The 27,720-nt window shown below is 35.1% G+C and overlaps 1 protein-coding gene across 1 annotated transcript in view; it reads left to right on the forward strand.

Annotated features, from left to right (window-relative positions):
- The window catches only part of LRRC7 (leucine rich repeat containing 7), a 498,137-nt gene extending 471,267 nt beyond the window's left edge, over nt 1–26,870 (forward strand). The window contains exons 26-27 of the mRNA XM_060005892.1: nt 11,911–11,985; nt 24,945–26,870. Coding sequence (XP_059861875.1) covers nt 11,911–11,985; nt 24,945–25,052 — 183 coding nt within the window. The 3' untranslated portion in view covers nt 25,053–26,870. The remainder of the gene's footprint in view (nt 1–11,910; nt 11,986–24,944) is intronic.
- Nucleotides 26,871–27,720: the final 850 nt, after the last annotated feature.

Raw genomic sequence — 27,720 nt, forward strand, 5'->3', positions numbered from 1 at the left:
ATGCATTTTTGCCTGTTCTGTTCTGTCTTGTATGTAGAAAAATACCTGAATCTCTTCAGAAATATTGATAGAAATGCAGTCTTTGCAATCTCCTATTAATAGGATTCCTATAGGTATGACCACCTATATGAGGCCTTTTAAGAAGGCATGGCAGTGTGCTTTAGCCAATTGGATAATTTCAGTATCAAGACATTATATTATAAAGAAGACATATAAGATTTCAGCTTGTGAAAAGATATAATAAAATATAACTCAACACAGACTTGGTTCTTTAAGAAAATATCATTCCATCATACATATGAAAAAATAAGGCGATTTAAAAGTACCATTTTAAATAAGAACATTGATTGGGACATTTTTATTCAACAATATATTTAGAAAGTCACTAGAATTGAGATTGCTATCACTTTGTGATATTTTTAACAATCAGTAAAACAATTTTCAATAAAATTAAAGTCCAAGTACATAGCCAGATATATTAGTTGCTAGAGTTAAATATTATCTATGTTCTCTCTGCTGCATCATTTCAGCCATTTAGCATGGAACAAAATAAGCTAAATAAGGAGACAGAAAATGGTGTGGGAAAGGATTTGGGACTTTTAAAGTTTGTTACTATTTGATGGAAAAATGTCAGAGACTTCTCAATCAAAATGTGAAAGCACTTAAAATTAGTTCATAAATAATATTTTAGGTAATAACTAACAAGAATTGACAGATCCAACAATGAGAGAAAGTTAATTACTGAGGGTCCAAAAGATCTTTGGGAAACCTGTGAAATCTTTCATATTCCATTTATAAAGTTACTACCACAAGTTTTAAGTGGTATTGCAGGGACCTCCGTAGTATTTCTAGTTTCTGCTTGAAAATGTTATAACCAACTAGAATTCTTGAAAATATTGTGAATCCAGATTAATAGAAATAAAACAAAAATAAATTAAAAAGTAAGAACTTCCATGTCTCTGCCTATAGCAGTATTGTTTAGCTTTTTTAAAATTTATCTATATAACATTTGAGATGTATCTCAATAATACATATTTAATAACAATATTATCCATTTTTCCTCCAATCTACCCCCAAAGTTGCTCTATGCTTGGGGAGCAGAGGTGCATTTTATCTCCTGGTACTGGGTTCCAAAGAATCGCTAGTAAGCAAAATATAGAATCTACGTATCCCTTCCAGGCAAGAAGATACTGCAGAGCTTTAATTTTTATAGTTTATATTTGTCTAAAGCCAGCTCCCCAAAATGCAGAACCAGAGATGAAGACTTTTGTGCAAGTAGTTAATTGAAGAATTGCTGTCCGGTGAAATCTATGTGAGAATAAGGGATGCAGGATAGGGCAGGTGAAGAAAGTGGAAATCCACAAAGATGTGGACTTAGTGGAAACTGGATGGTACAGGGTACAGGGTGCTCTGGAGCATGAATGGTACCACAGAGTTGTCTCACCTTGAGGAGGGTAACAGCTTTTTGTACCCTGGTATCAGTCATTAACTACATGGGAAGGAGCATAACCTTCCCAGCATTTCCCAGAAAGGAGGTTCCAGTCAGAGTAATTTTCAAAAGATGGGTTAGATGTGAGCTGTCAGCAGCACCTGCAGGATGAGAGCACCAATCTGATGAAGGGAATCTGGGCAGGTCCCCAAAAGTGTCCATTATGCAACTATGAAAACAATGGATGTTCTTCATCTTTCAAACTAAAAGTACTTTAGTACCAGCAATTCTGATATGCTCCTCTATGAGAAGTACTGCCTGAGTGCTTTCAACCATGGCATCTAACTGAGAGGGATTGCCAAAGCAACTGATACTTCAGTGTGGATCCTGAAATTTGCTGTGTCATAGTTTTTTCAATGAGACCCATTAAATCTGCTTTTAAATACTTGTAATTTTTCTGATTAAGTTTTTTCTTTAAAAAAAAAGACTGCTATATTCTACAAATATAGTCTTAGTCTCTCTAAGAGATAGTAATCACTAATTGAGCCAAATCTATGTTCTTTGGCAGTGAAAGAAAGTGGTTTAGAAAATGATGTTGATCAGAAGGAGCGGGAAGTTTGGAGGCAACACACTTAGATGGGAAAAAATTTTAGGTAACAATAGGTAAGATCGGAGAAATCAAAGACAACTGAGAAGGAAACCCAAGTAACTGCAAAACACTTTTATTGTGTCATTTTTCTCTTTTGGGTGTGTGAAGGAAATCATGAGAACTCAAAGAGTTTATTCTCAACTTCTGTAAGTTCCAACCTAAATCCTTAAATCCTCCCTAAGATCCTTTGAATGAGTTGAAGGAAAACCATAAAGAGATGAGAATAGATTTCCAGACACCAAGTTAACCTGAAGGTGTTAGAACTATGCTGGAAAGTTGGACTACTAGATCAGAATTTAGACTGTGTTATTTTAAAATGTATATATATATATATATATATATATATATATATATATATATGTGTGTGTGTATATATTTTTTAAATATATATTGTTAATAAATTCAGAGTTACATTAAGCAGTAAACAAGTAGTAACAGTTTACGATTACTGTATAAGGTACAAAATTATAAATATGCATTTGTTTAATTGCAATCATCCTTACAATATAATTAACATAGCGATACATGATCTTAGTAACCAATTCTATTTTTTAAGTATAATGCAGTAGAAATTATTTCCCATTTTTGAAACCTACTGGATCAAACCCCATCACCATACACAAACCACATTCCCATAACAAGGCACTATCATTTAACCTCCAAGAACATTTATTAATAGAAAATAGGAAGTGTTGGAGTAAACAGTAAAGTGATTAAAGAAAAATCATATCTTAAATTTGTGTTTCTCTTTGTTTATTGAGGTATACCAAGGTCTGTGTGTTTATTGAGAGAGAAAAATCATACATTCATCCTATTCTCTACTTCAAAAAAAATGTTTCCACCTTGACTCTGTGACTAATTTAGTAGGATATGTAGACTAAGGTACAAGATTTGCTTATTCCTATACTGCAAGAAGACCCTACAATATGTTGGGTTTTGTATGATTTGCACACATCAGCTGGGGCGGTTTCAGTTCTCTGAAGGTGTCCATCTCTGAGCCATAATGTGAGAGTGGTGAAAGAGACAAAGAATCGAGAACCACTTTTACTTAGGTACCTCCTACTGATTGTGAACTAGGGCATTCTCAACATAATCGACATAATCATCCTTTAAAATCATAATATGTTCTTAGTCTCACATATGTACAACTGCAACGTCTTTTTTCTTTAACTTATATCTCTTAAAAAATTATACAGGTAAGAAATGAAAACACTCTCACTATAAAAATTCAAATAATATAGAAATACAGAGACTAAAAAGTGAGGGAAGAAAACCTCCCTTTTCACTCTACCCCACACTGCCAATGCACAGCTGTGTCCTAAGAGCCACTTTGTCAGTCAATGTGTCAGGAATCCACAACTAGAGTGTCCTCTGGACATTTGTCACTGGCCTTTTTGACCTCCTGATTTCACCGCCAGCCCTAAGCAATACTTCTAGTATGGTCTACTCTACATAAAACCATATTTTATCTAAAAGAATCATAGTTTGACTGAATGTAGTTTACAATACAATAATTTTTCACTTTAAAAACCTTATTTTAGCATAAGTGACAAAAAAGCTTTGACTGAATTCTTCACTTTTCAATCCATTATTTTGAAGTGTTGTAGATAGTGTCAAAAAATTTGACAGCTGAAGGGGCTTTGAGGAAGACTGCAGGGATGATAATCAGAAAGCTGATTACTGATACTATTTTAGTAGTACCTAGGAAGGAGACGCCACAGCCACCTACAGTTACCCACTCTTTTTTTAATGGCGTCTACTATTTTATGCTATGTATAAAGCTGAGAAGAGGACTTCCCTGGTGGCGCAGTGGTTAAGAATCTGCCCGCCAATGCAGGGGACACGGGTTCAATCCCTGGTCTGGGAAGATTCCACATGCCATGGAGCAACTAAGCCCGTGCAACTACTGAGCCTGTGCTCTAGAGCCCGCGAGCCGTAACTACTGAGCCCGCGTACCTAGAGCCCATGCTCCACAACAAGAGAAGCCACCGTAATTAGAAGCCTGCGCACCACAACTAGAGAAAAGCTTGCACACAGCAACAAAGACCCAACTCAGCCAAAAATTAATTTAAAAGAAGAAAAAAAAAGCTGAGACGAAAAGCCAGTAGGAACTCTGATCAAATCAGTAAACTGTATGAAGTTCAGCAATCCATATATTGACCACCAGTTGAGGTCTTATATTAAATACAGGCTTTAAAGAATTCATAAAGTAAAAGAAATGAAAAATATTTCACCTATTTTTCCCAAAGAGACAAGAAATCTGGAAAGACATTATGTGGAAGAGTGTGATCATTTACTTTTAAATGAAAATATGAAAATCAAATGAAAGAAAATTCTTTTTTTAAGCTTAAGAATTTTACCAAGAAATAAACAGGAAGAAAATGTACGTTCAGTCAACAATACACAGACTCCCAGAGATTTTTAACTGTTAAGGAATAATTGCAATACTGAAGCAATCAATAAAAGGAAAATTACAATTATAATTCCTAACAGGAATACCTCAGAGATATTGGGGTTTGTTTCCAGGCCACTGCAATAGGATGAATATTGCAATAAAGCAAGTCCCTCGAAATTTTTGGTTTCCCAGTGCATTTAAAACTTATGTTTACACTATATTGTAGTCTGTTAAGTGTGCAATAGCATTATGTCTAAAAAAATGTAGATACCTTAATTCAAAAATACTTTATTGCTAAAAATGCTAACCATCATCTAAGTCTTCAGCGAGTCATAGTAATAACATCAAAGATCACTGATCACAGACCACCATAACAAATAGAATAATAATGAAAAAGTTTGAAATATTGCAAGAGTCACCAAAATGTGACACAGAAACATGAAGTGAGCAAACGTTGTTGGAAAAATGGCGGTGATAGACTTGCTTGACAGAGAGTTGCCACAAACCTTCAATTTTAAAACTACATTGCCTGCAAAGTGCAATAAAGTGAAGCACAGTGAAACAAGGTACGCCTGTATAAAGTAATCAAAGCCAAACATAATTTCAACTTATATTCAAATTCCCCAAAAGAGAGTAGTGCCTGGTGATCAGCACCAAACTATTAAAAAAAAGAAGATCAATTTTTTGTAGTCAATTTGTCATTTCTAACAGGAATCTCAGATAAAAGGAAATAAACTGCTTACTTCTTGGTTGTTTTTATCAAGTCATAAGGGCAGTATCTTGAAAACTATATGTTTATATACATTTTTCTTTTTGGCTACTAAACAAAGCTTTACAATGACATAAAAGAATGGTGCAAGTGTATTTTTTCTGTTAGAATCACACCATTACGTTGTTACTAAGATATTTGTAATCACATAGCCAATTTCTATGGGTTTAAATAGTCTCCTGTTGCTCCAATGCATTATTTTTTTTAATAGATCCTTATTGGAGTATAATTGCTTCACAATACTGTGTTTCTGTTGTACAACAAAGTGAATCAGTCATATGCATACATATATCCCCATATCCCCTCCCTCTTGTGTCTCCCTCCCATCCTCCCTATCCCACCCCTCTAGGTCATTGCAAAGTCCCAAGCTGATCTCCCTGTGCTATGCTGCTGCTTCCCACTAGCTAACTATTTTACATTAGGTAGTGTATATAAGTCGATGCTACTCTCACTTCACCCCAGCTTCCCCCTCTCCACCTCGCTGTGTCCTCAAGTCCATTCTCTATGTCTATGTCTTTATTCCTGCCCTGCCACTAGGTTCATCAGTACCATTATTTTTTTAAGATTCCATATATATGTGTTAGCATATGGTATTTGTTTTTCTCTTTCTGACTTACTCCGTATGACAAACTCTAGGTCCATCCACCTCACTACAAATAACTCAATTTTGTTTCTTTTTATGGCTGAGTAATATTCCATTGTGTATATGTGCCACATCTTCTTTATCCATTCATCTGTCGATGGACATTTAGATTGCTTCCATGTCCTGGCTGTCGTAAATAGTGCCACAATGAACATTGTGGTACATCCCTTTTTGAATTATGGTTTTCTCAGGGTATATGCCCAGTAGTGGGATTGCTGGGTCATATGGTAGTTCTATTTTTTACAAATGCAACCAAGTGATTTTTGTTTTAATATTTCTTTATTTTAAAATTAATGAAAGAGAATTTTCAATTCCTTTAAACATCTGTGCATAAGATTTTTGTGAAATTTTTAGAGAACTTTGGTCAGTTGTATAATTTGTATCTCTGTCTTTTGAGGCTCAACTTTTTCAGGTTTCTAAAACAATTCTTCTTTCTGTTCATTTTTTATGGATTTTACATTTCATTGTTTTGTCAGCTAAAGTTCAGTCATACACTGAATCATCATATGTAGCTGCCAATGCCCTCCTTTTTTTCTCTTTCTCTCCTTTCCTTCCTCTCCCCTCTCCTTTAGTTTCTAATGGTCATGGGATAAATCTCTTCACTTGCTGCATATAAATTCCTGTTTTTAAGGTAGCAAATTGTTCAAAGCTCAAGATTTGTCTCTCAGCAATTAACCTTAAATTATTTTGTTTTCACACTTTGACTCATAGAGAGTAAAGCTATTGAAACACCTTTATTCTTGATGTGTCTTCTAATAATCACAGGGATTAAGTAAACACAGTCTACTGTGTATGTGTAATGCTGCTTCTGTGAGCTGCATCATAGCTTAATATTAACCTTGCTCAATTCATGAAAAGAAATTATTTGCCAATATTTGACCAAAAAAAAAAAGTTTCCCCTTGCAAGCTATTGAATCTATGGCTGTGTTTGCTAGCTTTATGGGTCATTTTTTTCTCCAGAAACGCTCTTTGAACTTTTATAATTATATGAAAGCATATGATACCATATTCTATAATATATAACCAATGTGTTCTGAATTGTAATTGTATGCAATTTTTATCTGAGATATGGCCTTCCTAGAAACCAATTTCTTAGCATCAGCTAGAGCCAAGTTTTTTCAGAATTTTAAAGAAAAGCATATTTCACAAATTGAAGTTGTAATTCCCTTAAGACAAGTTCTATTTTGGTGTCTACATTTACAATAGCTGAGACTGTCACAGTCATTCACCTTCATCATTAAAAAGCCATATAAAGTTCCTTTCTCCTCTAAAGTTAGAATGTGAAATGTTGGCCTTGTAGACTAACTTTCAAGGAATCTTGAGTCCTTCAAGGTTTATGTCCAGAGGTGCAGAGACTAGGTAACCAATAAGACCAGGTCAGATTTTAACACTGTGAAAAACCTTCTATACTCATCCATTTTCAAAATTACTTGCGAAAAGTAAAACTTTTTAAAAACCCATTATGGGTACTTTTGGAAAAACTTCATTTATGACTTATATGAAGACTGGTTTAAAAACTGGGGAAGAAACGTGAAATGGCAAAAGGTCAAGCCTATTTGTAGCATCCGGCCAGTGCTCTCCACATTAGCTTTGGTTCAAACCTATGGGGGTCCCTCTGTGATACATGAGTCCATTGTGTCTGTGTCTGTCTCAAGCACACCCAGTTACTGGTGTCTGATAGGACAAAAGACTTGCGTTCTTTGGAAAGGACTGCAATACTTAGCTCTGTTGTGAGATGCCCTCTAGAGGTGGTGCTAAGGGAAAACCACTGTGCTGTCAAGCCACTAAGGAACATGAGAGCTGGTGATGAGGTGCAAAACATTAGAGAAACACACTCAGAAATGCCATAAGCCAGTAACTAGACTCTAGCAGCCATTGTTACAGAGCTGATGTTGGCTTGGAGCTACCAAAGGAAGTAGCCTCTAAAAGTTATTAAGAACCATCAGAAAGCCCTCTTGTTGGGACCCATGTTCATTATTGAAAGTAAATAGTAATTGGAGCCATTATCACTGACAGCCACCACTAGGAAACCACAGATGATACAGGAGAGACTTTCCAGCCCTTTTCCCTTCCCCTTCCCTAAATCAAAGATGCAAATCCTCTTACCTGTTGAGAATTCAAGGTAAAGATAATAAATGTCGGCCTTTCAATGTACTCTAAGACTAAGAGTAATGAAGAATTTTCTGACAGTAAATCTGGTACAGTTGGGAGACTCTGAAATCTCTTATTGCAGGCTTTGCTGGAAAGAAAGACCCTGGATTGTAGCTCAACCTTCAGACTTTCAGTAATTATAATAACATTTATAGACCCTATACTGAGTGCCACACACACTGCTACAATGAACTTTTTGAAAACAGTGTCAAAGTTTTCATATTTCTCATCAATATTTCATCATAACAGAGACCACAAAAATGAGTTCAGAGTTATTTGGTCTCTTTCATATGACAGTGTTTATATGTAATACATAAATACAGTGAAAACTCAGGGCACTGGGCTTTTCAGGCAGTCTTTGGGGAAGCATTCCACCTCCAAAAATAATGAATGCTATAGACCATTATCAAACATAACACTCATTGCTATCTGTTTTGACTAATGTGGCAATATGCTGGCTGATAGGATATATATAGAGAGAGAGAGAAAGAGACAGAGAGAAAGAGAAACTATGCCAATGGGCAGTAGCAATTTCTTAGTTGGTAAAACTTATTGATTGAAAAGAAATATTAATGCTTTAGAAAACAGCAATAAATGCTTAGGAAGACTCAGGCCACCATAAGAGAAAGCTTCAAAGCAAGTCTCCAGAACAGTGGTTGAACCCCACAGAGCTTTGTGATGATTGAAATTAAACCTGCTAGAGACATGGCTTTGGTATTCTTTCAGCAGTCAGGCTGTGGAGTGTTGCCAGTTCCTCTCAGCATTGCAATATGATGGCCACAATTCAGTTCCTATGGTCTGGATTCATACAAAAATTATTAAAACTGTTCTCGTTCAATAAGCTGAAGAACGGCAATCAAAATTAACTAGGTAGCACAGACTTTGACTGCTGGGATAAAATAATAGTCAAAACAACTTTGCCTTCAGCATCCAGAGATGCAGTGTCATTCTGCCTGTTTTACAGAGACCGCAACAGCATAAAAGAGGGACCACCAGGGGAACTGAGTACTCATATAGTCTCCTGGATTGATGGAGTAGGAGAGTTATGTGCCCAGTATGAAAATGACTGTGAGGATTATATGTGTTCTCACAACCAGTGCCATTCACTGGTCTGGTGGATTAGTCATTGTGCCTTATTTAACTGTCCCTTTCAAACAACCAGTTTTCTTTTTCCTTCTGAACTGACCATTTGTACAACTGAACTGACCAAAGTAACTAGCTGTTTGAACATCACACCAAATTGTGACACCATTAACCTAAAAGATTGTTTAAGTTTTTATTACTATTTTCTTAATGCTATTAGTGCCTAATCATTGTAGAAATATTAGAAAACACAGAAAAGCAAAAAGAAAGAAAAAAATATACATATATATTATGTCTCATTACCCAGTACAACCACTGCTAATGTTTAGGAGTATATTCTTCCAGATATTTTCCCACACAAATATACATTTAAACATGTTTCAGCAAAAATAGTATTATGCCACACATAATGTTTTATAACTTGCTTGTTTCTCTAAGCACCAGTGTCCTTCTATAGCTGTCATCTAGGACTCCATTTTTAATGACCACATATCGTTCTATTGTATAGATTTACCATAATTTATTTATTTAATCAATCCCCTGTTATTAGACATTTACATGTGATTTGTAATTTTTATTATTACAAATAATACCGTGATGAACATATTAGTAAATACATGTTGCATACTTATCCAGTTATTTCCCTAACATAAGTTCTAGAAGTCGAATTACTGGTTAAAGTTATGCAGTTTTCTAATATTTTAATACTTACTGTAGTTTCATCTTTGAATGGGAAAGATAACAGGTTAAAATCAGAAAGATAAAAATCATTCAAAATCCTTAAATTAATGTTTCATAAAGATCTAAAATGCTAAATTAAAACACATAGAAATATTTTAACTAGGGTCTGTTTGTTAAACCATTTACAAAGACATACACATATAAAGTTATGGGTTTAAGTGAGAGTTATTAAGTTTACAGATCAGTAAATGAGATAATTTTCTAAATAGCAGGCAAAGCCATTAAAATATTATCTTCTATGAATACTCAAGAATTAAAAACAATAAGAGCTGAATTGATATATAATTCACATACCATAAAATTCACCCTTTTAAAGTGTACAGTTAGGTGGCTTTTAGTATATTCACAGAGCTGTGCAACCGTCACCACTATCTAATTCCAGAACCCTTTTATTACCTTAAAAAGAAATCTGTACACATTAACAGTCACTCCCCTTGCTTCCCAGCCCCTAGCAAACACTAATCTGCTTTCCATTTTTATGCATTTGCCTCTTCTTGACATTTCATATAAATGGAATCATACAATATGTGGTTTTTTGTGACTAGCTTCTTTCATTTAGCATAATGTTTTCAAGGTTCATCAGTGTTGTCAGTACTTCATTCTTTTCTATTGCCAAATAATATTCCACTGAATAGATATGCACATTTTGTTTATCCACTCATCAGTTCATTCTTAGTATATTAATCAAAATCTTGTCACCATCATGTTTAAAGTACTTCAGTAGCTCCCCAAACTGATAAAGATGTCCATTAAAGACCCATCTTGATCTGGTCCTTACCTACTTTGGGGGATTGATATGATTTTCTCCCATGTTCCCAACCACATCCACTCGAACCCTTCCACAACCACTGCAGTCATAATAGAACTACTTGCAGCTTCCTGAATGTAACAGGCACTCTCACTTTTGTATGTGCTATCCCTTCCACGTAGAATATCTTTCCTTATCTGTGTGGGTAACTTTTACTTGTCCTTTATGATTCCGTGCCAGATATTTCCTCTTCTTAGAAGCTCCAACACATTAAGGTTAAGCTGGATGCAACATTTTAAATAATCTATTATATTGATTACCTCTATCATAACACTTCTCACACTGTTTTATAGTCGGTTTTCTTGACTTTTCTTCTACTATATAGTGAGCTCATCGAAGGCAAAAATTATATTCTGTATATCTCTATAACACCAGCAATCAAGGCCTAGCATATGGTAGACATTCAACAAGTGTTTGCTTTGTGTACATGATCAGTAAAATTAATTTGGCATTTTTATAAACTAAATCAATTTAGGAATTTTGTAACTATATAGCTGCAAACTTTGTACGTTGGAATTTTCTTATGTTTTCTTTGTTCATTTTACTTTAAAATTCTCAGTAACATATAAAGTAATACTCATTAAAATAAACCAGTCTTATATGTGATTCTAGTAAGGTTTTTAAAGTGTACGTTGAATTTACAACCTATCAGATAGGAGACATTTTCAATGAGGAATACTTTAAGACAACTTCAGAAGTTATACAAAAGTTACACAAAAGATGGTTTAGAACCATACATCAAATTATTTAAGAAAGAAATTAAGACTATGCCATGAAATTAATTTATAAATCATAAGTGCACTTTAAAAACAATATGAGTGCTTCCCTGGTGGCGCAGTGGTTGAGAGGCCTCCTGCAGATGCAGGGTACACGGGTTCGTGCCCCGGTCTGGGAAGATTCCACATGCCGCGGAGTGGCTGGGCCCGTGAGCCATGGCCGCTGAGCCTGCGCGTCCGGAGCCTGTGCTCCGCAACGGGAGAAGCCACAACAGTGAGAGGCCCGCGTACCGCAAAACAAAACAAAACAAACAATATGAGCGTTTTGTGCAAGTAAAAATGTTGCTTTTCTTAAACTTGATTTAGAGGGTGGTGCCTTGCTTAAAATACTATAATAATATTTTAACCTCACATGTGTAAAGTGTTTTTAATCTGTTTTCACTGTTTTCTATGTGAATGAAAAAGTTTTTAAGTAGATCTAGTTCTTGAAAATAGAATCCTAACCTCTGTTACTTCTGACTTATAGGGTATCTTTGTTACTAGGGTTCAGCCTGATGGACCAGCATCCAACCTGCTGCAGCCTGGTGATAAGATCCTTCAGGTAAGACATAAAAAGCAATGCTTTCTAAGGCCAACACTGAAACAAATATGTACCCAAGTTATTAAGCTGAATGACTTGAATTAAGTGATTGAACATAAGTTCCTGTTACATTTCTTATTTGCCTTTATTGTTCTGGGGTTGAGAGGCAGGTCAGAAACCATTTCAGACCTATAGAACCCTATATCCCCATTACCTGGCACATGGCAGGTGTTCCGAATATTTTTGTTTAAATGAATTTTGGGAATGAAAGAAGAATTGATACATACAGGAATCTGTGCATAAGTATCAAGTGTAAGTAAGAATATGAAGTACCCAAATAAGGTATCTATGTGACTTTAGATGAGGGAGAAGAGACTGTCCATGTTTAATTTCTCAACAGTAAGCTTATTACTGTTTGAATAATATGAAACACCTGGTTATATCTCTCTACTCTCCCTGCTGACATGTTTGAACAAAAGTTTAGCTGTATACAAGGTGACTTTTTAAAATGTATTGTGTGATGGAAAAAGACATTTCCCTAACTTAAAGCTCTGCATATCAAAAAAGGATCCCTCCAGTAAACAGTTAAGTACATGCTTGGTATAACCTCATCCATTTTGCTTTCTTCGTCCTTCTCTCTTAATTCACTTCCACTTAATCATTTCCTACATCACAGGGCAAGGCTCTTAAGTATCATCAATTTATTTAAGATTCAATATTTTGACTTATGACCCCAGAAATTTTCCACTGTGTAACTGGATGGAACTATCTAACATTGCAGAGATTCGATCATTTGGAGAAATTATAAAATGGTTCAACATAATAAATTGAAGACTTAGGGACACTGAGAACACAGGAGCCTTCTGGTCAGATTGGCTATGCAGATAGTTACCAGAATGCAAGGGCCCCACTCAACTCAGCTCTGAGGAGATCTTCTACCTTCTATTTATTGAACTCTCTCAAAGATCCCAGAAAAGTAGAAACCCTATATAGATAAATTGTCTTAGCATTTTATTCTCACACATATTTTAAACTAACTAACAAGATCATGAAAACTCAAGTTTTCAAAAATGATAATTATCTGAAAAGACTGTGGGTTGCTCCAACCTTTGGCAATGTCACAGGAGAAGTACCATCCAAAAGGTCCAAGTCAATTCCATGCAAGCAGAAGACCAAACCAGCAGCTGGTCTTTTGAGTTAAAACATTGAAACAAAAAAAAGACACATAAAATCTAAATATTTTCTTTAACCACTTTATTATTGAAGTTCTATATTTTTTAATTGCCTAGCTAGCCCTTTGATCTTAAGCATTTTATATCATGTCTAGAGAACTCACATTCATTATATGTAAAATGAGTTTATACTACAGCTAAGGTCTCCCAGCTCAAAAATTCAACTGTTCAATAATTTTATCAATTTCCACGGAAAATGGCTAAGAATAAACTGACAGCGTAACTCCCTAACACTTGGTACATGCTGTTGTTTAGGAAAGGAAGTGGCTAGTTTTTTTCTCTACTGAATTTCAAAGAAATTATTTTGAATCTCAGAGTCTGTAAAAAATGAAGCCAGTTCATCTGAGATCTCTGATCTATTAGAATGCCAAGCTGGGTAGAGAAGCCTTCCATAGCTTGAAACAAGTTTGGAGACTTTGCCTTCATCCATGACAGAGGGAGCAAAAGAAAGACTTTTCCTTCCAAATTCAGAAATATTTAAATGGTATAAAAATGTTATATAGATAGAAATCTACAGATATAGATATAGACATCCTGCAGAAGGAAATGAGAATTAAGGTAATATCTAGTTGCAGCGTTAGAATACACTTCTGGCTGTGAAATTCTAGAAGGGTTATATGTGGGAAAATGAGGGTTTAGTATTTCTAGTCCCTGAGATGTATACAGAAACAGCAAAGTGCACAGAGAAATGAATTCCCAGTGCAAGAAGTAGGAAGGAATTATAAGCCAAATCAGTTAAAAGTCACAAAAACTGCAGAAGAGCTGCACCTGGGTTTTCTCTTCTCTCCACAAATGACTATCAAGGATGTAACATTTTATTTTTGCTATAGAAGTTTTTTGTATCTAGTATAATAAAATCAAAGTCCATTTTCAGTAAAAGAAAAATGCCCATAGACCTTAATCAAATAAATTGCTGTATTTACAGTTTCATTCATACTAGTTAAAAAGCACAAGTGGCCAATTATATTTTCTGAAGGAAATAAAAATGGCTAATTCTAAACTGAAATCATTGCCAACATCAGATGCTAAGAAAGGAAATTATATATTTGTCTATAATACTGTGGCTCTTAGTTTAAAGAACACCGGAAAAAATGAGTTTATCACATTGAGTTATCTGTCACTTACAAGATCATTAGAATATCTCCTCACTGGAGCAAATTTATTTACAAACCTTTGTGAAAGCATACTACCTGGAAAATCAAGGTAAAAGGAAAAAACAAAAACAACGAATGAGCTCCCCCTTTAAGTGATGGCAGTTATTGGGTTTGATCTAACCCAATAGCAAGTAGCAAAAGAGATATAAAATAGCAAGAGATATACCTTTCCCAAATTTCCCCCAAACCCAGAATTTGTTATATAAGAGCTATCTCTTTTTTTTTTTTTTCTGTAAATCTTTTTACCCACTATTCTCTTCTTATTCTGCTATGGTATTATGAGCATGTTATTTGAGTTACATGAAGATGTGTGTATTAAAGGGTGATGTTAATTAAAACATATTCACATGATTATTCTGTCATTTTACTATTCATTTTCCTAGAATAGATACTGTAATTCATGTGCATATTCAAATGACTTGCTGTGCTTAGCAAGTCATTTTGGTTTAAGACAGTGTGGCATGAGGAAAGAGCACTGTGCTAGGGCAACTGACCCCTCACAGCCTTACCTTCTGTCAAGTCGAATTACAGAAGAGTGAGAGAGAACCAGGGAAAGCACATGGAGCATAAAAAATGTTATTCAATTGAGCCGTGTAAATTTGCCGATATCTGACCATTTTTGAAGTGGCAGTTTTGTTGATTTAACATCATAGTTTCTTTATTCTAATGTTCTTTGCAGTTAAAAAATTCAGTCTAATTCATTATACATTTTACAATTTAAAGTATATTTAAATATAGAATATCTATTAATTATAGTTACTCTGTTGAAAAGATGAATAGACTGGAAAAAAAGGATATATTGTACTTGATAGTTAACATGACTCACAGTTATAGCCTACAGCTCACCTGTAAGTATATTGTATTCTAGTCTATCATGATAGTCAATACCTATCCTCTTCATTTACCTGCCCCCACCCCTTCCCAAGACAAGAGCCTAACTTTGACAAAAGAGAAATTATATTATTTATAATTAGTTTATGACATCCAGTTCTACTTTGCAATAATTTTAAGAGTTTGGAATTTGTAATCCAAAGTATATTCCTGGTCTATGGCTATATCTCGAAGATACCAAAATAGAATAATCAAAGAGATGATAATTCGAACAAACCTGATATGTTGCGCCTTTTTTTAAATAAATTTATTTATTTTATTTATTTATTTTTGACTGAGTTGGGTTTTTGTTGCTGGGCATGGACTCTTCTCTAGTTGCGGTGAATGGGGCTACTCTTCGTTGTGGTGTGCGGGCTTCTCATTGCGGTGGCTTCTCTTGTTGCAGAGCAGGGGCTCTACATTGTAAGCATATTAAGAACCTGAAAAATCGTACAAAATGATATATCCCAACATATTTAACCATGCAGCCCTCTTGACCAACAACGTCAATTAGCCACTTCCACAGAACACACTTAGGGGAATACCTCTAGTAGAAGCAACTAACTGGGTCCACGGCTTCATTCCAGAGAGTGTTCATGTTCATAATTAATATCATGAGTCACTAAGAATGGGTTAGAGTACATTTATTTCTCTGAATTCTTTAAAATTTCCCCCCAAAAAAGACTACAAAAAGTAAAGAGGAGAAATTTGTGTTATGGTTAAAATGAAGTGTGGGACCCTTAAAGAAATAAAGTATTTGGAAATTTCACTAAAGCATTTCCTAACAAGGCTAAATAAGTTAACAATTTTCTATTGTTGATCTTATTTGGTGGTTTAAAATCAAAAACATTGGAGAGGTTTGGGGAAAGGTGGGTTGGGGGGTAGGTGGGGGGGGTAGGGGGTTGGGTGGGTTCAGCATCATGTAACTCTTAATGTTCAGAGAAATTATTGCTTATAATGATAAAATACATGTGCAAATATTTTTAAATAGCATTTGGTTAGAAGATAACCAAAAATAGTTTTTTAAATGTGTATGATTTTATATGCCAGTTTCACTGCACACCTTTATCCATTTGGTTTGTTCATAGTGTATAAAGTTCAGCACAGATAACTAATTAGAGACGGAGTAAATACTTTTTGCAAATCAAAAAAATAATATTTAGGTACTAAGTGAAACATGAAAAACAATAAAGACAAATTAAGTTCATTAAGCTGGCTCTAACTTCCATAATTTGGCTGAAATAAAAATAACATCAATTAAGCACCCATCTTGTGTCATTTAGAACACACAACAACCCTGCAAGGTATCTGTTGTTGACAGAGGTTAAATAGTTCATTTGAGCCTTTTCCATTATACAACACTGATTCTCCTGGAGCAAATTTTACTGCTAGCATGACATTTTCCATTCCCTGATTTGGCAAATATGCATTAAATGCCCACAATGTACAAAGTGTGATGCCAAGCCACGTGAACACTGCAACAAGGAAATAGAACTAAAGTTCTACCTTTACACACCTAGCCCAGGAAGTAGACGTGCCCAAAATTACACAGAGCAGAAAATGGAGGAAGAGAGACAGGAAAAAGCTGACTTCAAACACGCAACAAAATCAACTCCCAGTCTGTTTTCTCTTAACAGCAAGCTCTCCACCAAAACAGAGACCAACCTGGCTACAAAGAGTTCCCTGAAAATGAGAGGCTGATTTTGCAGTTCCTTTTGTGGTAAAGTACAGAAATAAAGTGCAGCTAGTTGGGGAACTGCTTGCAAACCAAGATAGGGAAGTCATTTTTTAGAGATGCTCATTCCATATGCTGGTTTTGAAGAAAACAGGCATTCTAAAGCCAAAGCAGATAAACAAGTAAATATCCTCAGGATTACTATTTATTACCATTTCCATGCCTGACTTTCTATACAAATAATGAACAAAGTCTTCAGTTGAGTCTTTTCTATTTTGCCATGTCTTTTTTTGAGCCTGAATTCATGAAACATTCAAGCTGCAGTACATGTGTGCATTTAAGACAGAAGAGAAATTCTTATTTATGTTTTATTCCATGAATATTATTTTAACCTTTATTGAAGTATAATTGCTTTACAATGGTGTGTTAGTTTCTGCTTTATAACAAAGTGAATCAGTTATACATATACATATGTCCCCATATCTCATCCCGCTTGCGTCTCCCTCCCTCCCACCCTCCCTATCCCACCCCTCTAGGTGGTAACAAAGCACCGAGCTGATCTCCCTGTGCTATGCAGCTGCTTCCCACCAGCTATCTGTTTTACATTTGGTAGTGTATATATGTCCATGCCACTCTCTCACTTTGTCCCAGCTTACCCTTCCCCCTCACTGTATCCTCAAGTCCATTCTCTAGTAGGTCTGTGTCTTTATTCCTGTCTTACCCCTAGGTTCTGCATGACGATTTTTTTTTCTTTTCTTTTTTTTTATTTTCTATATATATGTGTTAGCATACGGTATTTGTTTTTCTCTTTCTGACTTACTTCACTGTGTATGACAGACTCTAGGTCCATCCACCTCACTACAAATAACTCAATTTCATTTCTTTTATGGCTAGGTAATATTCCCTTGTATATATGTGCCACATCTTCTTTATCCATTCATCTGTTGATGGACACTTAGGTTGCTTCCATGTACTGGCTATTGTAAATAGAGCTGCAATGAACATTTTGGTACATGACTCTTTTTGAATTATGGTTTCCTCAGGGTATATGCCCAGTAGTGGGATTGCTGGGTCGTATGGTAGTTCTATTTTTAGTTTTTAAGGAACCTCCATACTGTTCTCCATAGTGGCTGTATCAATTTACATTCTCACCAACAGTGCAAAAGGTCTCCCTTTTCTCCACACCCTCTCCAGCATTTATTGTTTGTAGATTTTTTGACGATGGCCATTCTGACCGGTGGGAGATGATATCTCATTGTAGTTTTGATTTGCATTTCTCTAATGATTAATGATGTTGAGCATTCTTTCATGTGTTTGTTGGCAATCTGTATATCATCTTTGGAGAAATGTTTATTTAGGTCTTCTGCCCATTTTTGGATTGGGTTGTTTGATTTTTTGATATTGAGCTCCATGAGCTGCTTGTAAATTTTGGAGATTAATTCTTTGTCAGTTGCTTCATTTGCAAATATTTTCTCCCATTCTGAGGGTTGTCTTTTGGTCTTGTTTATGGTTTCCTTTGTTGTGCAAAACCTTTGCAATTTCATTAGGTCTCATTTGTTTATTTTTGTTTTTATTTCCATTACTCTAGGAGGTGGGTCAAAAAGGATCTTGCTGTGATTTATGTCATAGAGTGTTCTGCCTATGTTTTCCTCTAAGTGTTTGATAATGTCTGGCCTTACATTTAGGTCTTTAATCCATTTTGAGTTTATTTTTGTGTATGGTGTTAGGGAGTGTTCTAATTTCATTCTTTTACCTGTAGCTGTCCAGTTTTCCCAGCACCACTTATTGAAGAGGGTGTCTTTCCTCCACTGTATATTCTTGCCTCCTTTATCAAAGATAAGGTGATCATGTGTGCATGGGTTTATCTCTGGGCTTTCTATCCTGTTCCATTGATCTATATTTCTGTTTTTGTGCCAGTACCATACTGTCTTGATTACTGTAGCTTTGCAGTATAGTCTGAAGTCAGGGAGCCTGATTCCTCCAGCTCCATTTTTCTTTCCCAAGATTGCTTTGTCTATTCAGGGTCTTTTGTGTTTCCACACAAATTGTGAAATGTTTTGCTCTAGTTCTGTGAAAAATGCCGTTGGTAGTTTGATAGGGATTGCATTGAATCTGTAGATTGCTTTGGGTAGTATAGACATTTTCACAATGTTGATTCTTCCAATCCAAGAACATGGTATATCTCTCCAACTGTTTGCACCATCTTTAATTTCTTTCATCAGTGTCTTATAATTTTCTGCATACAGGTCTTTTGTCTCCTTAGATAGGTTTATTCCTAGATATTTTATTCTTTTTTGTTGCAGTGGTAAATGGGAGTGTTTTCTTAATTTCACTTTCAGATTTTTCATTTTCAGTGTATACAAATGCAAGAGATTTCTGTGCATTAATTTTGTATCCTGCAACTTTACCAAATTCATTGATTAGCTCTAGTAGTTTTCTGGTGGCATCCTTAGGATTCTCTATGTATAGTATCATGTCATCTGCAAACAGTGACAGCTTTACTTCTTCTCTTCCGATTTGGATTCCTTTTATTTCTTTTTCTTCTTTGACTGCTTTGGCTAAAACTTCCAAAAGTATGTTGAATAACAGTGGTGAGTATGGGCAACCTTGTCTTGTTCCTGATCTTAGTGGAAATGGTTTCAGTTTTTCACCATTGAGGACGATGTTGGCTGTGGGTTTGTCATATATGGCCTTTGTTATGTTGAGGTAATTTCCCTCTATGCCTACTTTCTGGAGGGTTTTTATCATAAATGGGTGTTGAATTTTGTTGAAAGCTTTCTCTGCCTCTATTGAGATGATCATATGGTTTTTCTCCTTCAATTTGTTAATATGGTGTATCACATTGATTGATTTGCATATATTGAAGAATCCTTGCATTCTTGGGATAAACCCCACTTGATCATGGTGTATGATCCTTTTAATGTGCTGTTGGATTTTGTTTGCTAGTATTTTATTGAGGATTTTTGCATCTATGTTCATCAGTGATACTTGCCTGTAGTTTTCTTTCTTTGTGACATCTTTCTCTGGTTTTGGTATCAGGGTGATGGTGGCCTTGTAGAATGAGTTTGGGAGTGTTCCTCCCTCTGCTATATTTTGGAAGAGTTTGAGAGGATAGGTGTTAGCTCTTCTCTAAATGTTTGATAGAATTCGCCTGTGAAGCCATCTGGTCCTGGGCTTTTGTTTGTTGGAAGATTTTTAATCACGGTTTCAATTTCAGTGTTTTTGATTGCTCTGTTCATATTTTCTGTTTCTTCCTGCTTCAGTCTCCGAAGGTTGTGCATTTCTAAGAATTTGTCCATTTCTTCCAGGTTGTCCATTTTATTGGCATATAGTTGCTTGTAGTAATCTCTCATGATCCTTTGTATTTCTGCAGTGTCAGTTGTTACTTCTCCTTTTTCTTTTCTAATTCTATTGCCATGAATTTTTTTTAATACTACTGTAAAAGCCACTTGAGACTTCAAACTTCCTCACATTTAAAAGTGCAGTGTAAATTTTTCATTGGAACTCTCTAAGAATTTAAGGTCTGTAGGTCAGATTTTTTGATAGGAAAATTTTTCAAATGACTTGGCATATAGTTATTGTAGTACTGCTTATACAGTATACTCAGCCCTAAATATATCCTAATATTTAATGAGACTACTCTAGCAGATTAAAATTTTGCAATGGGAAATAATTCCAGGTAGTTAATGGGAAACATAAATATAATTACCTAAGATTCCCACTGTTTGGTCTCATAATTTCTGGCTGTCAGGATTAGACAACATGAAGGCTTGCCCTATAACTCTAAGATGGTTGCTGTATATTTTCATTTTCCCTCATTGCAAGAGCTATAGGCAGTCAAAGGACTGCCTTTGTATCTAACATACAAAATACATGTATACTGGCCCTTTAAATGTTTGTCCCTTGAGGGTTAGTTTAAATCAATTCAAAATCATACACCAAGTCTCTAATCCCATTTCTCTTTCGGATTCTTAAAAGAATCGTGCTGTCCTTCTTATTGGATAATCCCACCATTTTGTGGCCAAGCCTTCTCAGAAACTAGTTTTTAAATTTAGAGCTTGGAATAATAAGAATACAACAGAATTCCTGGGAGAATTACAACATCCTCTGGAGAATTTCTGTGATATAAACATCCATAATTTATCCACTTAACAAAATATTTAGCAGAAGAAAATCAAAGATAAATTCAGGAAGGAATAAGAGGATGAAATCCAGAAACCGAGTACGTTTTACAGTAAATTGATGAGCTGTAATCACAAAGCTGTACTTTTTGTTAGAATTGCAAATGTTATTTTCATAAACCTCCCATCTTGTCATGTCTAAATCATGCAAAGGGGCAATTAAAAAACCTTTTGTGGCACAGATGTCAAGTGGAATTAAAACAAGGAAGGATACCTTCTGGAAAAAACATAAAAACTATTGTAAAATGAACCTTATACTTCAAATCAGCTAAAGCCAGAAATACATTAATTATACATTCTTGAAGCATAAAATTTTTAGAATATCTTTTCTTTCATAGATTATTTTCTTATTAACTTCATTTTGACTTAAGCCATTCACTGAAGTTGCAATTTCCTCAAAATTGCACACATTTTATTATAATCCATGATAGTCTGTGTGTTTATATAAAACATATGTAGCCAAATGTGGCAACATATTTTAAAACTTTATTAATTTAACATTTGTTCTTCAAATCATCTTTTGTATTTATATTATATACATATTCAAAATGTCAAATGCATAAATGTAGATTATATGCATTTACGTTTCAAAGCTTCATCAGATTTATACTCTGCAATTAATATTAAATAGTATCCTCCTTTATTTCCTAAGCTCTTCTATTCACACACATGAAACAACCATGAAACCTTTCTAGTTGAAATATTGTGATTTTTCTGAACTTCATGTTAATTGGAAAAGCCCTGCACACATGTAGTAACATAATTGTCTGATTCCCTGTCTGAACCATCTAAGATGTAAGCCAGATAGCCATATTCATTTGAACAAATACAATGTAAATTCTCTTGGCTCTTCTGTCCTAAGAATATAAATGAAAGTTCTCTAGAACTGAGATTCTATCTTCTCCTTCCATTCAAACCCCTCTGTCATTACCTCCCCTGGTATCAGGCCTACCATAATGTTCCATATCAAGAAATAGGGCAATTGGGCCTCCCCGGTGGCACAGTGTTTGAGAGGCCGCCTGCCGATGCAAGGGACACGGGTTCGTGCCCCGGTCTGGGAAGATCCCACATGCCGCGGAGCGGCAGCTGGGCCCGTGAGCCATGGCCACTGAGCCTGCGCGTCCCAGGCCTGTGCTCCGCAACGGGAGAGGCCACAACAGCAAGAGGCCTGCGTACCGCAAAATAAAAAAAAGAAATAGGGCAATTAATCTTAACAAGTGAATTAATTTAATGAACCTAAAACATTTGTTTCAACCTCACAACACCAATGAAACGAATTGTGTCAAGATACAGAGTTGTGACATAAATTCTCATCTAGCCACTAGCTGTGTGAGCTTGGATACTTCATGTAACTCTCTGATCCTCACATTTTCATCTTTAAAAAAAAGTTAAGGTTAACTAAACAGTTCCTTCCTCTGACATTTCGTCCTTCTACTCTTATGGCTTAATGAAAATTGTATTTCTTAAATTCAAGAAAGTAATAGTGAAGTAATATTAATAGTAGTAGTTAACATTTATTGATCGTTTACAGTGTTCCAGGCCTTGTCCTAAGCAGTTAACATATATTAACTCATTTAATCTTTAATAAACTTTCTAAAATAATTTGCTTTCTGATCTTCCAGAATCCTTTCGGTAATTTGAAGCCATTCCCAGGCAGTCCCTAGTTGTGGTCTTTTAAATAAGCCTCTTGAGATGCACCCAAGTTCTGGCTTAGAGCCAAAACATTTCTGGGGACTAGAATTACAGGTAGAGTCCTAATGTTTATTTGACACAGTGGTCTAATTTATCAACCTGCTTATTTCCTTCTGGGAAATCAACTCTTTGTGTTTCCAACTATATAACTATCATTTGTACTTACAAAGCATGACAACTAAAAGCCAATGCTTTAAAGCAATATTAAAAGCTAATTTATACAAGGAGTCTCCCTAGCTTGAATCAGAACCTGGACTGTGGGTCTGAACATCTTGAAGCCTTGTTTCTTGGAAACAGACCCAGATTCCAGGACAGAATTAATCAAGCTATGCTCTTTCTCTGCTCTTTCCTCTGTGCCTCAGAAAACTAGGGTTAATTGAAGCCTCTAGGAAATACCTGATCCTCGTGGATTTCCTGCTACCTTTATGAGCCCTCTACCTTGATCCCCTTCAGGATCCCCTTTCCAGTTCTCCTCCTGCCAGTTTTCCTGTTCGCTCCCCTCAATGCATTGGTATCCTCGTTCTTTAGTTCAGCCATTAGGCTAGCATCTGCTTTCTGCCATCCTCTAGCAAAAAGGATTGGGCCCTGTTTCACCTTTCCCTCCCTCACTTCAGACAAATTTACCTAGATGCCCAGGTCAACAGCAAACACTGTCTTTAAGTTCTATTCTACACATCCAAAGCCATGGCTCCATCCTGCTCCCCTAGTTAGATTTCCCTTCTTTCACAATGCTCCCTTTTAAACTTATTCTCTGATAATTCTCTCAGCATTCCATGTGGTAAATACCAGAGTGTGGTAAAAACCTAACTTCTGTTTCTAATGCTGCCACCCTGACCTCCTTCCTGAACTCCAGTCTCTTATTTCTAAATATATGTGCAACATTTTCCTTGCATGTGTCGTCAGTACCACAAACTCCGTTGTCTTCCCAACTAAGCCTGCTGCTCCTCCAAGGTTTCCATTTTCTGTTAATGGCATCACAGTTTGATTCTTGTTTGTTTTCATACCCTTGTCCAATCAGATACCAAATCTATTGATTCTACCCTAAAAGTTTTCTCCTTTTTATTTCTTCTCAAGTCTCATTGCCCAGGCAGATAGTCTGACTTAGTCTTTCTACTTTTGAGATAGTTCACATGTAACTACAACAACACAATTAAGCCAGAGTTAAAACTATAAGAATGAGAGATTTAGCATTTTGGTAGATCCAAATTTAGGACTAAATGTTATTTTTACCAGTACTAGAATAAGTTAAATTAAACCTGTTAGGAATCTGAATGAGAATTACAGCTTTTGCTAACACTGTAACGAAAAAAATTATGGTAGGAGGTGATATAGCAACAATTTTAAAGGGAAACTGTTGATTATTTTATCATGATCAATGAAATATCAGTTCAAATCACTAGAAACAATTGCAGTGTTATTATGTCAGTAAAGTATTGAGAGAAATAGTAAGAATATTATGGTATCAGATGACTCAGCCCTAGCTTAGCTGTGTGACCTTAGTCATGTTGCTTGGCCTCTCTGAGGTGTAGCTCTTTCATTTATAAAATAACAAGATGAATCTAGATCACACAGAAATTAATTCATTTCTGGATGGGATTGAGAACCACTGCTATAAATAATGAATATATTTGCATTCAACAATGAGGGAAATACAAATTATCTTTTTAATATAAAAACATGTAAATTAAGGACTTTTCAGTGGATCAAAATAAGATCTAACTATACTATACGGTTTGCATGAGTGAAACATTTGACCGTGTTGATGGGTTTATATCAGTGATTATGCAACAAAAAGGCAGTGGTCCTATGAACACTTCCGAACCATCTCAACTAAGTTCCTGCAAACAAATCAGAACAACAACAAAACAACTATCATATTTCAAATGTATCTGTCTGTTACTGACCAGTATATCTCTATGATTAGCACAGTGACTAGGACTATACTAGGACAATCCTAAGTAGGATATACTAGATACTTGATAAATATTTGTTGAATTAATAAATTGAGTTGAAGCTGGGTGAAATTAGTTGTTCCCATAATTGCAATTCTGCTGTGAATTTTAAAAACACATGACTTGGTTGCTCAATACTCCCTTGAATTTTATTGTTAGAAACAATGATATATGATAAACAAGTATCTTACATTGATTGCCCTGTTTTATTTGTGTGTTTACAGGCAAATGGACATAGTTTTGTACATATGGAACATGAAAAAGCTGTATTACTACTGAAGAGTTTCCAGAACACAGTAGACCTAGTTATTCAACGTGAGCTTACTGTCTAAATATTTTTTATAAATAGTGAAGATACGTCTAGCCAGACCTAATGTTCAAAAATAAATTTATACATAGAAACAAATTTTGCCAATTGCTGGACCAATGGCAAACATTAGTGCCAAATGTATAATACTATATGTTAGCACTGGTCATCCTTAAAAATGTTAACTATATAAATATGATGTTCATGTGGTTATGTATTATTTTAACTGTCAGCCTCTGGCTGTGCATTGGTGCAGTTTTGGTTTTGGTTTTGTTTTGTTTTTTTTAATCAAATAAGTTTCTTCTTGAAGTGGATTTCATATAATTTCGGAGCACGGAAGCACACACAAGCTCTTTACGAATTCTGCTCTCCATCAGAAACACTGCCTCAAAGTTGTATATGCCTTTATATAGAAAATACAAATATAAAGAATTGTAATTCCCATAAAATATTTCTAGCACAAGGTACATGTTGGCATATATACAAAAAGAATATAGAGAAAAAACAATATTTTCATAAACTAAACATCTCGGATTGAGAAAGAAAATATATCTTAAAATAAGACTTTACTATATTGAACCTTTTTCAATAAAAATTACAAGATAATGCCTTATGAAAGCAACTGTACATATGGTATAAAGTGTTTATATTTGGTTCCATATTCATTTGCTAAATTCTCATAACACAGAGTGAAATATTTCATAAATTAGCCATTAATCTCTGGGACCTGAATAAAAATAGGACAAACTAATTTGTTCAATGCCTTTAGCTAATTACAAAACATGCAGAGTTAAGAAACAGACTAAAGGTCATTGTAGATAAATCTTTTTCACCCCAAATGTAAGCAGTGAATGATGGGTGGCAGGAAAGGTGTTGCTTTATTTCTTTCAAGTTTATGTTGATTATAAACTGTAGCCCCTGTGATTTCTTTACTTGTAAATGTGGAATTTATTTGTGTGTTGCTTTATCCAATTTGCTACTTTTAAATCATTTAAAATGAGTTTGGGGTATTGATAAAATTTATCATTAAGAAAGACTATTGTTAGAAAGTTATGGTGGGTGATAAAAACCTTTGGTAATTAAATATGAAACTTCAAATATAAGTTCTCAGAGCCTTGGTCTACCTGTATTATTAATTTCTGTGTCTGCTTTTGAGGGCAGAAATAGAGAAAATACCTTTTTTCCCCCAAAGTTTCAAAGTATATACAGTTCTAAATTGTCTCACTGAAAACAAAGATTAGCATAATTAGTATAGAATTAGTTATGTTTACATTGGAAATGTTTTTCTCTATAAATGATCAAAATTCATTTTATAATCCTTTAAAATATTTCTTTTATATATTAGTCATTAATTTGATTAAAATATTAATTTGAAATTCCAGAACAATTTCCCAGAGTTGGTTATATGCATTCTCTCTCATATTTTCACATAGCTCTCTTTTTTAAAGTATATATAATGGATTTACTTTACATGCTAGTGTTCCAAGTATTTTGTTAGGATTTTCACAAGTGTCACATATTGATGTCACCAAAGCTCTGAGAGTAATATTTGTAAGTTACTGTTTTATGGGGACATTGAAAATATTGTATTTTTGTAGGGTCTATTAAAATGAGTGTCACTTATTAGAAGTACAGTGGTATTTTTTTGGCAATAGAATTTGTCACTTGAAGGCAAATGATACTTCACTTTATAGATGAGGCACTAATTTTGATGTTGCTTTATGTCAGAGTGACATTATACTATGATTTTGTAGGCTTTGACATTTAGCAAATGATTAAATGATTGGCCTCTTTAATATGCTTCCCAGAAGTAACTTTTAAATGCATTTTAATATATTGACAGTTTCTGATGAGAAATGTCTTTCAGAGCCTAATTTTTTCTTTGTCAAAACCTCACACCAAACCACCATATCCAGCCACTGGATAATCAAGATAGAGGCCCTCACTGGCCTCGCAAGATCACTTAAAGGAAAAACAAACCCATGGGAGTAGTTCAGTGGCAATGAAGCACCTCCAATCATCCCATTAGTTTTGTTTAATCTTTTATGGGAGAGGTGGGAGAAGAGCCAGATAAAGGACCTCCCAAGTCTTTTTTCTTATGTCAGGTTTCCACATCAAACCCAGGGCTTCAGGAGATGCTTCTGAGGCCAAGCTGAGACGCTCATAATCCTAGTAAACACCTCTACACTCCTAATGTGACAACATTGTCTTGGGCCATGCTTTAATCCTTCCTGTTCTCAGGAAATGAGGAAAAGAGAAAAGGGATCCCTGACCAACTGGAAAAGAAATCTGATGTGCCAAAGCACCTCATTGTCAATTGTACTGCCATGCTGCATACTGAAAAAAGGCAGGTAATATTGAAAAGAGGTATTTTTTTTTTTTAGGTGGACTGAAAAAAATCACTGATCACTTACAGGGGAAAAAAGTCTAATTGATTCCATGGGTGACCAAAACCAATAATACACTGATTTCTGAGTATTGCCTTTTTCGGATAATTGGCTTTACTTTCTGAAATTAGAATCTGGTTTATGTTAACAAAAACAAACAAACAAAAGTTAAGGGTGTGCCTTTAAAAAAAAGAAAAAACAACAACCACAAAAAAGGAGTGGAATTCATGATGACTCCAATAGACTCACCTTGGTCTTTGATTTTTATTGGAATCTTTCTGCTGAGGAAGCTGTCCTGTACCTAAC

This window comes from Delphinus delphis, chromosome 1, assembly GCF_949987515.2.
Source record: "Delphinus delphis chromosome 1, mDelDel1.2, whole genome shotgun sequence".
In the NCBI taxonomy this organism is placed as follows: Eukaryota; Metazoa; Chordata; class Mammalia; order Artiodactyla; family Delphinidae; genus Delphinus; species Delphinus delphis.